Source organism: Solanum lycopersicum, chromosome 6, assembly GCF_036512215.1.
Source record: "Solanum lycopersicum chromosome 6, SLM_r2.1".
Classification (NCBI taxonomy): domain Eukaryota; kingdom Viridiplantae; phylum Streptophyta; class Magnoliopsida; order Solanales; family Solanaceae; genus Solanum; species Solanum lycopersicum.
Window position 1 is genome coordinate 40,084,603 of NC_090805.1, and position 13,887 is coordinate 40,098,489.

Sequence of the window (13,887 nt, forward strand, 5' to 3'; positions counted from 1 at the left end):
ATTAGAGGAGAGACTCAAAATAATCCTCATCTTTAAGTTAAATCTCAAAGTGATTCTTGAGTTTTCATATGGAGCAGTAATAGTTCTTATGTTTGCAATATTGGTGCACTTTTGATCTTATTCTAAAAATTTTACCTATTTTTTAACATCAATTTTGTCCATAATTTTATATAAGGAATGTCCAATCCTCTTTTTATATATTTAATAGAAATAACAACTCTAACTGAGAGAAGGTGATAAGAAAAACATTTTGTTCTGTTTATTAGAAATATTATTGTAACTAAACTAAGAACATCTTAACATATAACTTTGCAGGAAAAGAAAATTTGTACTATTGCGCGTGAAATTATCGTGATAAACCTTTCAACTTTATTTGCAATACGTTTTGTACTAAATAGAACAAAGTATTTTTCTTCTCACATTCTTTAATATGGAGTTGTTATTTCTTCAAAATATATAAAATGACGATTGAACATCCCATACATATGTTATGAATAAATGGCCTAAGTCATCTCCAGTCACTCAAATTTGTCCGCATAATTCATTTAGACACCCCAACTAATCCTTGTGCCAATTGAACACTTTATTTGTTCAAAAGTCATTCCTATTAGACACAAAATGCTGACATGGAAAAAAACGTGTAATTCACTTTCCTTGAGCGCGTTAATTTATTAAAGATAATATTTTTCTTTTTTTTCTCTTAATTTACACCCCTAAGTTAATTTTTTTAAAAAAAATTAACAAAAAAGAAGAAGAACAGTCGTCTTCTTCTTCTTCTCTATTTCTATCAACCCCACCCCAACCCCATACCCATACACCAGTGGTTATCTTCTTCCCCCATCATTCTAATGATTTCAAAATTTTTAGTATCAGTGGTTATCTTCTTCCCCCACCATTCTAATGGTTTCAAAATTCTTAGCATTTTGTTTCATTAATAAATTTTTCGAAGAGATTTTTTTCCCCATCTTTCTCTACCTAAAAAACGAGATGAAGTAAAAAGTTATAATTAATAAAAAAGTTGATGAAAAAAAAATTGTCGAGTTAAAGATGGAGTTAGAGGAAATGTATGTTATGTTCCAGTTGAAGGCAGGGAAGTTTAGGTTTCACACATCCTCTATTTTTTGTTTATTCTCAAAAAAATGTTCAAATGGTTCAAATTCAGAATGGTTGAAGTGTTCAATAGGTAGTACATCTAGTTGAGATGTCTAAATGAATAATCGGGACAAGTTTGAGTGGTCTCATATAACTTTGGCCTGAATAAATTAATGCAAAAAAATAGGTAAAATTTTGAAGGAGAATCAAAAGTGCACCAATATTGTAAATATGAAAGACTATTATTGCTTCATGTAAAAAACTTAAGGATCACTTTGAGCCTTAACCCAAAAAAGAGAGACTATTTTAATTCTTCCCACTTAGTATTATATCTTATTTTCTTTCGTTAGGCCATGCCAGTTTTCATACTTGGAAATTGGAAGAGACAAGAAAAGACTTTTAATTAGTGGAGAAATCTTCTTTTCTTTAGAAAATTTTAATTAGAATTTGTCTTCTTTTCTTTAGAAAATTTTAAGTAGAATTTTGCTAGAATTTGATGAGAATGATATTTTTTAATTTTAGTTTATCTTTTAAAATATTTTTAATTTTTAGTTTTAATATCTTTTAATTAAAAGTAAAAAAAATATTTTAAAATAAAAAAAATATTTTTATAACTTTTTAACCAAAATTTTCGATTATTTAGCATTTACCCTTATTAGTTAGTTTGTGTGGTCATTTATTCCCAGTTTTCAATGAATATCAGGTGAATGTCTCAAAAGCAGGAACGTAAAAGATTAATGTATGAGAAGAAAAGTGAGGAAGTATTGAAAACTTTTTGAAAGATAAATTATTAGTTTTGTTTCTAAATATATTTTTTTTAATAAATGTTTATCGTAATTTTATATTTTTAGAGTTAAATTATAAAAAATTTATTAATATTTTAAGATATATTTTTTATCATATTAATTTGTAAAAAATTATAATTTATAGTACTTTTTGTATACTTTTTAAATATTAAAATTTTTATCTTTAAAATATTAAATTAATGAAATCTAATTTAACTTTGAAAATTAGTCAAATTGACTTTTGAAAAGTACAACATGACAAGTAAAAATGTACGAAGAGAGTACATTGACAACCTTAAAATTACTTATCTATTTAACTAACTTAACTTAGATACATTCACGACCTTCGATATGACATAACAAATGATTGGTAAGAGAATGAAACTCTTAATAAAAAGTCAAGAGAAGTATTAAAACACTCATAAACTTGACGAAAAGTTATGAAAGTATATCACTCATATGGTAAGAACAAAGTGTATTTAGTTTAATTTATCAAATAATAAATATTTTTAAAACTGTCAATAATTTTAAAAAATAAAACTAATGATAATACATATTAAGTTTAGTATATTTTCAATCCTTTATAAATAAATAAAAACTAATAAAATTTACCAGACAATCAATTGAATGCATGTTTTTAAAGATTTTAAAGTTGTGGGTGCTCTGAAGTGAAATTGTAAAAAATATGCGTTAACAATGAGATTCGAACCATGGTACAACAACACTAAAGCAGTCTTAAGCACCCATCCTAGAACCATTTAGCCAACTATATGATTTATTTATTGGGTGGTCTATGTTAATTTTATACAATACCTATCGATTTCTACATAGATATATATATTTCGTAAAGAAGTTAATGGGTGCTCGAGCACCCGGCAGACACCATGTGAGTCCGCCTCACGTGCGTGTACATATAATAAAGTAAAATACTTTTACACAATTAAATTATTAAGAGGATAAATATTCAACGTCATATTAAGGTTGGCAGGCAAAATTATAGTCATCCACAGACAATGTAACACGGTCTGTGAAAAAATTATGACCATTAATAGCTCTATTGACTTATTACACGAGTTCTAATCACAAAAAAAAAATAAGATATGAAAGAAAATATATATGAAGATTAATAAGAAGAGGTCATGATGATTCGTTTCACGTATAGTTTGAGATATTTACAAACGTATAAATTTTTAGAATTATGTTATTGTTTTGAGTCTTATTAACTAGGTTTAGCTCTAGTTTAGATATTTATTGTTTGTAGCAACTATTTAAGATGCTAGCCAAATAAAATAAAATTTAGGTATCAAGTAATTTATATAGATTGGGGTATATAAAAATACAAATAACAAAAAAAATATGAAAATTTTTATTCATTTGCACTAATCTCATTTGTATATATGTGTGCCTTTAGAATATATCGATAAATACAGTCAGACTATATATAAAGAAAAAACATAAAAGACGATATTCATTTGCTCTTCACTAGAATTCATTCACTCTAATGCAAAATAGTAACAAATTAAGATAGACAGATAAAAAAAAAAATAGAAGAAAATACATAATATAGAGAGAGGTGAATGGCGATTGAGGCGAGCAAAAAGGGAAATGAAATAGATGCTAGAAAGAGTGAGATATTACTTAAAAGATGTTATTTAAGCATAACTATAAATTAAATACATAATACATATTTTCTATATCATATTATATAAAAGAAAATACCATTAAAACTAAGAAAAAAGAACAGGAATGCGAAGATTATTTTGTCCCTTTTTTAAGTAAAAAGATATACCAATTAAAGGACAAAATTGATAACTATTTGACTTATTTTGAAAAGTTGACATATAAATATGGACTTTATCACTTTTTTCACTTGTAGAAGTATCAAAGAATAACCCATAAACGGACTCAGCACTTTGGGCTAGTCCATGAATGTAAATATAGTTTGACATATTGAATTTTTATTGAAAAAATGATCAGAAAAATATTTTAATTTTTGATCGAAATATTATTACGATATCAAATTATATGAAAGACTTTTTATCTTTTGAATTATTTGATAGTGTATTTTAAAGTTATATATGTGTCCACTAGACAGATTGCTATTTATAATTATGTAATATTTTTTTATGTCAAGTGGACACATATATATCTTTAATTAAAATACACTATTAAATAGTGCAAGGGTTAAAGGTCTTTTTTAAAGTTTGTTATCGTTACAACAATTTTGATCAAAGTTTTAATATATTTCAAATTTTTTTCCTTTATTTCTTTTTAAAAATACTATTAGCATATATTGATTTGTATTCTAACCGATAAACTTATTTACATTTGTTTGAATTGATGTAAAATGATCCGTGCTCATCTAACTAACGCTATTGTATACTTTTGTTTACATTGTTATTCATTAACTCAAATTTACTTAATAATTTGATATATATTTATGTTAAGATATTGATTTGTATTCACCTAATAAATTAGTATACATTATTTGTATTAATATATTTATGGTTGTGCATTGGTAGACATTGGATTCATAACTTCATATTCACTCAATAGGTTGATATAAATTAGTAGAGTCCACCAAAATGACAACCTTTTTCCTTCTCAAAACAAAAACGGCACATAAAAAAAAATAACCAAAAGGACAAAATTTTTTGTGACAGTGCGATTTTCTTTTGATAAAAATTGATATTGTTCCGTTAATAGGAAGAAAAATCAGTGTCGTAAATGCAATTTTCTCAAAAAAAATCTTTTTTTCTTTAAAATCGTTGCTATAACAATAATTTTCTCAAAAAAGTAAATTCTTTTTTCCTCTAAAATTGCTGCTATAGCAGCATTTTTATATGAAAAAAAGTAATAATTTAATTAATCGTTGCATTCGCAACAATTTTGATCATATTTTTTTAAAAGTTAAATTGTTGTTATAGGTTAAATAATTGAAAACCAATTATTTATTAGAATATAGATATAATATAAACGCAGTGTACTTACACATTTATTTTAATTTTTAATATACAAAATTACTAAATTACTAATTAGTAACTAATTCACAATTACTAACATAATTAGTCAAAATAACAATAATTTAAAATATTTATTTAAAATGGCAGAATGATAATATTTTTATAAAATAATATGTATTCATATTTTAGTATGTTTTAGTATTTTAAATTAATTTTATTTATGGAAAGAGTCATTTATTGGACCAAAATACACACTAAGAATCATTTTAATGCATAAAGATCTGGTCAAGTAATATTTAATAGCCTTATAGATTCATGTCATGTGTACTATTATAATAATTTATGGTTGAGATTAATTTAAATTATATATTCATTATAACAATAAAAACAATAAAGTTGTTAATTTTTTTTTTAAAACTATCAAATAAAGCAATCAAGTGTATCCAAACTAATATTTTTAAAAAAATTTAAGATTGACGGGAATATGAAAACTCCTGACTTTTTACCTATCAAACTTCTTCGGAATTAATTTCTTACATGTTTTCTCCAAATTTTGAAGTAATCTTAAAAAATAGATCAAACTTAAAAACATCATTGAGTTCTAAATAACAATTCAACTAAAAAACATGATAATACATTTTTTAAAAACAAAAAACTTATTTGGAGGTTTTTAAATAATTATAAAAATATATTTATTTAGATTCTTTAAAAGTGCCAGATCCTTTTCAATTAGTATAATTTAAAAAATTCAATACAATTACGTGGTTTGGCGCGTCAAAAAGTCGGCATATTTTCGCCAGTCTTTTTTTTTTCTTGAAAATATAAGTTAGGGTACACTTAATGTTTTATTTGATAGTTTTAAAAAATAAAAATAATTGACGGCTTTGTTGTTTTCATTATTAAGATGAATATATAATTTAAAAGAATCTCAACCATAAATTATTATAATAGTACACCTAAAAAATATATTTATTAATTCAAGCATATTTCTCGATTGACAAGACAATTTCCATCACTCGAAATTATTTTTTTGATTCGATGTTTAAAGCACCGGTTATACACCTTACGGATTTTCAATCGAATTTTTCAATTTTCATGTGATTTTATTTAAATATTCATCATGTATTTATGATTTTTAAATTTTTTTGTGATTCTCTTTTAATTTTTCAGATTATGTAGATTCTAGAAATTCATATATATGATTATTTTGTTTGATGTAGAATACATTTTAATATTTGAATACATTTTTTAATATGATGTTCAATACATTTATATCATTATACAAAATACAATATAAACACTAGAAGAAATACAAATACAAATAATATATCTATTAGAATGAATACGACTTAGGAAAGAAAACATATTTTCAAGAGATATATAAATTACACGATAAAAAGATGAATACAAATATAATTCTTAAATAAGTATAGATTCATTTGACATACATATTGGAATGAATACAAACTTATAAATAAATACAAGTTTAATTATGTAAAATACAACATGAAATCAGAATAAATACAAATACAGATGATATACAAATTGGAATGTCTACAATTTAAGAAAAGATACAAAATTTTGATAAATAAAATAAATACATTGTGGGAAAAGTATGTCAAATAACATATAAAAATACAACATGAAAACTAGAATGAATACAAATACAAATGACATACATATTGGAATGAATACGATTAAAGATACAAATTTTTGGTAAATAAAATAAATACACTGTGAGAAAAGTATGTCAAATAACATATAAAACTATGGGTGTTCAAATTTGTAAATTTTAAAAAAATCAAACTTTTTAATAGATAAAATTCTAAAGTATCATAAAGTTTCATAACAATAACTAGTTTTGAAAGACAAGAACAAACAACGACCTTTAGGAAGAAGGAAGAGACCACTTATTTTAGGTTTCATAATCTTTTGTAAGGAAAATAATAAAGATTATCAGTAACTTGATCTAATTTGAAATATTCTCCCTCCCTCTTGATTTTCTCTAGTTTGTTATTTCTTAATTATATTATGTTAAATTAAATAAAGAAAAAAACATAAATCAACCCATAACAAACTAAAATATTATCATTTTTCATAATATTGAAAGTATTGCTAAGGGATCCTATTAAATGTCAAAATATTGTTGTTTTATAAGATTTTTCAATTATATTTCTACTTTTTGATACATTGATTTTATATGATAAAATATTTAATTATTGTTTTTGAAGTGAAATATTGATAGAACAAACGTATCTAGTTTTATGAAATATAAATCACACCAACGCTCTGCGATTCTATGCCGCGCACCTAGAGTCGAATTGAACACACTTAACTACTGCGATACGAAAGAGTTAATGTCACGGTTGTTCAACATTAAATATTTATTCCTTAAATCCATAATTTGCCTCTCTATATGATGTGATTTTCTAACGAAGGTTATTTACCTGACCACCCTTGAGTAGTTGTAGCGCCGCCCGTCCATGAAATTATAAACTAATTGTATATAATGAATAAAAACATTGGAAGAAGCAAATGTGAAATACAAACCTAAAGCCATCATTTTCCGCTAACTTTTCACAATCCTTAATTTTATTTTATATAGTCCCCAATTAATTTATTAATTTGAGAGTTGAATCTGAATCTAGTTTGGACCATTTTTTTTTGTAGTAACAACGGTGTTGTTGAATCAAATTTTAATTAACTAATTATTATATATATTTTAAATTGAGTCATGTTGTGCCTGTGCAGTGGTGAGACAACTATTGATCTATCGGATTCTAACGCCTTGTGGTCCTAATCCCCCCCCCCCCCCCCCACATCCTCGATCCATCCCATGAACTGATTTAGGGAGTCAGTCTATGTCACATAAGCGTCAAGCCGATATCACTGGATAATGCTTATTGGACCAAAATCCGATTGGCCCAACCTACTTTACAAGCTTACTGTTGATTTAACTATATAAATCTTACTAGTGAATATTCTAATTACTAGAAATTTCAATAATTCTTTACTTTACGTGTTATACCATTTTCGATTATTGGATACATATTATTGTGTAAAGACACGTTAGATACGTGTATCAATCGAATGTGTATAGCTGAGATACTTAATTTAAATTTTTCTGAATTAAATGTTGTAATTTAATGTCTTAATTAGTGGAGTAAATTATGGGCAATCAATATATAGACGCCTACAAATTCATCAACTAATTCAAAACCACAATAGACAAGGGAGACATCAACTTGATGTTTCTTATATATTTCATCATGACAAAAATAACTTTTTACTTGTCGAATATTATATTTTTACAATATATATCGATTCAGTGTGTAAGCATCATGATGAGTCATGAAATTTTGATCATTTAGGTATTTTTCTAAATAATTATTTTCAAATTTCTAAAATATTGAACAATCAATACTTAAAACTTTAATTAAATGTTGATCCTGATTATTCAAGTTGATCCTTCACTTGTCTTTACACAAAAAGAGTATTTAAACCAACAATCTAATTACAAATATGTACACTATAATATTATCCTAATATCCAAGACTAGTACAGAAAAAATTGATTTGAATTGGACACCAAATTTTGAAAGTAGTATACTAAACTGTTGCTAGTAATTAACATGCACCAATTGAAGCTTCTAGGCAGCCAACTGTCAGCACATAACATGTAAGTAATTGGTTTAAGTGGGGTTATGTTTATGTCTAAACTTTATTTTTTTAAGGGAAAAAGTCAAAACTATTCTTGAATTAGGGAAAAGGTCCAAAAAAATATCCTCTATTTATGTTTTGATCTAAAAATATCTTCTTTTTTTTAATTTATATATATCTTTTCATTCACCTTTTTGACTTACTTATATCCTTTCATTCACTTTTTTTTTACTTAACTCATACCTTTCCTCATAATTTATTTAAATAAAAAATTATATATATATATATATCTTCAAGACTCTAATTTTTTTTAAAAAAAAAATCGAATAATTTTCATATTTTCTTTAATTTATTTATTTTTAAAAAGAAATTTTTTTAGATAATTAATATATAATAATAAATATTATTAGTGCCACAATATCTATCTTCTTTTCTAAAATAAGTAAAAAGAAAAAAAATGTTAACTTAATTATTTTTTTCCTAATATTGATAACTACTTTTTAAAGAAAAAGTTTCACAAACAATTTTACTTAAAAGATTAACTCATTAAAAAAATGAAAGAAGAAAATACCAGATGAATAGTATTTGTAAATAAAATAATATATTGTTATGAGTATGACATAATAATTTTTTTTATAAAATATTAATCATCTATATAATGTTTAGAATCTTGATTTAATTAATTAAATATTAGCCGTTAATTTTTTCTTTTGTTATGAGTTTTCAATTCAAGTAAAAACTTAAGAAAATGGAGAGGGAGTTGGATCCAAAAATAAATAAATAATAAAAATTTACAATATTTTTTTTATATGAAGAAATCGGGGTCTTGAAGAAGTATAATGTTTTGATTTGGTTAAATAATGATAAATAATCTAATTAAGGTGGGTTCTTTATACTACACATAATAAATTTTTAAAAAATAAAAAATAAAGAGAAAATTGTTAATTTCAAGAATATAAGTGAGCGAAAAAGATGAATAAAAGAATTTTTTAGATCAAAAGATGAACTAAGGATAATATTTTTGATATTTTACCTTTTTTTTAATTATAACGTTGTTAAGATACTCAAAGGACCAATTATAAGAAAACCACCCAAAGGTTTCATGAAAAGATTGAAAAAACCATCAAACAACGCAATACAACTGCTCAACTAGAATCAACATAACAAAAAAATATACTTAATGAGATCATTTATAACCTAAATTATAACCCCTCCGTGCACTTTCATTTATCATGTTATATTTTACGCAAGTCAATTTGATTCATTTTAAAAGTTAAATGAGATTATATTAATTTAATATTTTAAATAAAATTTTCAGATATTTAAAAATTATATGAAAAGTATCATGAATTGTAGTTTTTTTTTGCATATATGAAAAAATACATTATAAATATTAGTCAATTTTTTTATAATTTGACTCTAAATATGAAAAAAAATGACAATTAAAAATAGACGGAGGTTGTAAATTAGCTTATTAATTATTAATTTGATAAATATCATAATTAACTGATAATGACAATTAAATATTTAGAAGACGATAATGACAGAAATCAACGTTATTTTAGGTATAATTTTTGTTGTATTTTTGAAAAAAATAATCTTTTTTCTGCAACTGGTTATATTAAGTGAACAAACAAAAAACAAGTAGTATAAAAAAATTACAAGTGGACATAAAACAAAATGAGATACAGTATTTGTGTTTCCATTGGAATATTAGCTTGACAAAAACTCAAACGAGCAACACAAAACAAACAGCTAAAAAACCTGTTTTGAAAAATCCAGTGACCAAAACATGTAAATGGTTTTACTGTGGCCTATTGTTTTTTCACCTTTCCCAATTATAAATATCCACTGCCTCAACTGAGTAAACAACCAAAATTTGTGTTCTATAAAAAGTTTTCATATTTAGTGATCACTAAAAAAAAATCAAGAAGATGTCGACTACTGTAGGCCAAGTCATTCGTTGCAAAGGTATAATAATTCCATGATTCTGTAATTTCCTCGTTTTTTTTTTTAAGTTTGATAATTTTTGTGGTAATTATATATTATTTATAGCTGCTGTGGCATGGGAAGCTGGTAAGCCATTAGTGATGGAGGAAGTAGATGTTGCTCCTCCACAGAAAATGGAAGTTCGTCTTAAGATCCTCTATACTTCACTCTGTCATACTGATGTATACTTCTGGGAAGCTAAGGTAAACAAAACTAAATTACGGGACTACGTTGAGTATGTTAGTGTTGTCAGCAAATTTTATAAGGGGATTATTTCCTTTGAACTGATTTCAGGGTCAAAATCCAGTCTTTCCTCGAATTCTTGGACATGAAGCAGCAGGGTATGTGTTATCTTGTTTCAATTGATTGATTTGAATTCATCATTTACTGTTTCTAAAGCTAAAAGGGTACTGAATTTTGTTGTCTTCTTGATATTTAGGATTGTGGAGAGTGTTGGAGAGGGAGTAACAGACCTTGCACCAGGAGACCATGTTCTTCCTGTCTTTACAGGGGAATGTAAAGATTGTGCTCACTGTAAATCTGAAGAAAGCAATATGTGTAGCCTCTTAAGGATTAACACTGACAGGGGAGTGATGCTTAATGATGGAAAATCAAGATTTTCCATCAATGGAAACCCCATTTACCATTTTGTTGGGACCTCTACTTTTAGTGAGTACACCGTGGTTCATGTTGGATGTGTTGCAAAAATTAACCCTCTTGCTCCTCTTGACAAAGTATGTGTCCTTAGTTGTGGAATTTCGACAGGTATAGACGAAGACAACGATAGATTATGTTACTAGTTTCTTTTTAAGGAGCTGCTCAATTGTTGATTGATATGAATACTTTTCCAGGCCTTGGAGCAAGTTTGAATGTTGCTAAACCAACAAAAGGCTCAAGTGTGGCTATATTTGGACTAGGAGCTGTAGGCCTCGCGGTGAGTATGCTCCGTTGTGTTGTTTTATTGTTTCCCGTATATGTGTTAGTCTTACGAATGATCTGATCTCATTTGGTCAGGCTGCAGAAGGAGCCAGAATTGCTGGTGCCTCGAGGATAATTGGTGTTGATTTAAATGCTAGTAGATTTGAGCAAGGTAATATAAATTTTTCCTTATACATTATCTTAAAATTCCTTAGTAAAACAACTAATTCATCCATTTTACTTGTATTCTACAGCTAAGAAATTTGGTGTGACAGAGTTTGTGAACCCAAAGGACTATAGTAAACCAGTTCAAGAGGTACTCAAATCATATTTAATTTACTTAATCGAAGAAGAAAAAAGACAGGTCTGAGTTAATAGTTGATGTCTTTTCTTGAATTCTGATTATTTGATCAGGTAATTGCTGAGATGACTGATGGCGGAGTCGATAGGAGTGTGGAATGTACTGGTCACATTGATGCTATGATTTCAGCATTTGAATGTGTCCATGATGTATGTTTTCTGTAATCAAATTAATTTCCTTAGCTGTATGTTTGCGTTCATCTTAACGAACATTGTTGTGATTAACTTTTAGGGCTGGGGAGTGGCGGTTCTTGTTGGTGTACCCCATAAAGAAGCTGTGTTCAAGACACATCCTCTGAACTTTTTGAATGAACGGACTCTCAAAGGAACCTTCTTTGGAAACTACAAACCTCGTTCGGATATTCCTTGTGTTGTTGAGAAATACATGAACAAAGAACTTGAATTGGAGAAATTCATCACTCATACACTTCCATTTGCTGAAATCAATAAGGCTTTCGATTTAATGCTGAAGGGAGAAGGCCTTCGTTGCATCATCACCATGGCGGACTAAACTTTCTGTCCTAGAAAAGGAGCTTCTACTGTTTGAGAAAAAAGACCAATAAATTGTCACTGTCTTATTTTCCCTTTCGTGTTTGGTTGAGTTGTAACATTCCATCCATGTCTCTTCTTTTGTCTTTTGCTTAGATGTTGTGCTTTGCCATATCTCTTTCGATTCTTGTAAAAAATGCAAATTCTCTCTGTTTTATCTCAAGTATATTTACAGAATTTCAGTGATTTGATAAATCTAAACTTTATCATAATATAATCCAAACAGAATTTCAATTGAAAATGATGAAGCCCTTACCGTCATTGTTCCTACAACATAATATACTCAAAGTTTCTTTTCTGTCACTCATGGACGTTGTAGAGGTCGAGGTCGTCGGTGCTCCTCAAATCAATATATACACGAGTTTCTCGAAGAATAGGTCTCCAAAGTTGTCACTCTATATTTGATAACTATTTCTTCCGTTCAGTTTTATTTGTCAACTTTGCGTAGAGATGTCAATATGGGCTAGCCCACTCCATTCGGACTAACCCATACAGCCTTCGACATTTTATGGGTCAGGCCAGGCTAGCACATTTTTTATGTGGGCCAAAAAACGACCGGCCCAACCCACAAAAACGTGAGCTACATGTTTGCCGGACCAACCCACTTTTTTAAAATTATATAATTTTTAGAATTATTAAATTAAATTATAAATTATAATTTAAAAATATTATCATAAAAATCGACAAAACAATAATACATGATGTTAATGTTACTACTTTTTAATCAGATCCACAATTAAAATTATTTTTATAATACTTATTAAGTTTTCTTTCAAGTAAAAATATAAATATCTAAATAGAAATATTAATTTAATTGTTTTGAGTTTGGACTCTCTTTAAGTTTAAATTTTAATATTATATTATATTTTTAAGGGAAAATTGTATATAATAGCAAACTAATAACCTAAAATAAATGGAGTAGCTAGGGTTTGATTTAATTGTGCTCCATAGCAAAGGCTTGCAAAAAATTGTCAGGCGCGTCTCCCCAAATATCTCTCTCGCCACTCTCCTCCAATCTCTCGCTCGCTTCCTCACTTTTTATACAAACACAAGTGTATAAAAATTGTTTCTAATTGTATAAAGCAGAGAAAATTGCATAAATACATATATTTTTGTTCCCTTCTTTCAGATCTCGCTCGCCACTCTCCCAAATCTAGCTTGCCACCCTCGCCTTTCTCACTTATACAAACAGAAGCGTAATGTATAAATTGTGTTTCTGTTTGTATAAAGCGTGAGAAAATTGTATATACACATGCAAGTACATATATTTTCGTCCTATACACTTATAATTATACAATAAAAATACTCCTCTGCCAGTTTCTTTTGTCTTTCTCTCTTTCTCGTTTTATACAATTTTCAAATTGTATCTAATTTCTCTCTTTCTCGTTTTATACAATTCGATTCAATTGTATATTCCTTGTCAAGTCTCTTCTGTTTTCTCTCTTTCTCATTTTATACAAATTCAAATTGTATATAATCGTTCTATATACTTATAATAATACAATTCGTTTTATATACTTTGTTTTTATACAGTTCTCTGCCCCAGTGTCTTTCTCTTTCTTGTTTTATACA

The 13,887-nt window shown here is 26.9% G+C and overlaps 1 protein-coding gene across 1 annotated transcript; it reads left to right on the plus strand.

Annotated features, from left to right (window-relative positions):
- The first annotated feature begins 10,146 nt into the window (after window positions 1-10,146).
- Window positions 10,147-12,531, plus strand: ADH2 (alcohol dehydrogenase). Its single transcript, NM_001247170.2, has 9 exons — window positions 10,147-10,470; window positions 10,555-10,691; window positions 10,783-10,829; window positions 10,928-11,253; window positions 11,340-11,422; window positions 11,503-11,578; window positions 11,661-11,722; window positions 11,821-11,916; window positions 11,999-12,531. Exons 1-9 carry the CDS (start codon window positions 10,434-10,436, stop codon window positions 12,275-12,277), a joined length of 1,143 nt encoding a protein of 380 aa, NP_001234099.1. The 5' UTR covers window positions 10,147-10,433; the 3' UTR covers window positions 12,278-12,531.
- The last annotated feature ends 1,356 nt before the right edge of the window (window positions 12,532-13,887 follow it).

What these genes read in the sequence shown, in the direction of transcription:
- ADH2 (NM_001247170.2), top strand. Translation starts at nt 10,434, where the DNA reads ATGTCGACTACTGTAGGCCAAGTCATTCGTTGCAAAG. An exon ending in CCAAGTCATTCGTTGCAAAG is followed by an intron (nt 10,471 to 10,554) that starts GTATAATAATTC and finishes TATTATTTATAG; the next exon opens with CTGCTGTGGCATGGGAAGCT. An exon ending in TAGTTGTGGAATTTCGACAG is followed by an intron (nt 11,254 to 11,339) that starts GTATAGACGAAG and finishes ATACTTTTCCAG; the next exon opens with GCCTTGGAGCAAGTTTGAAT.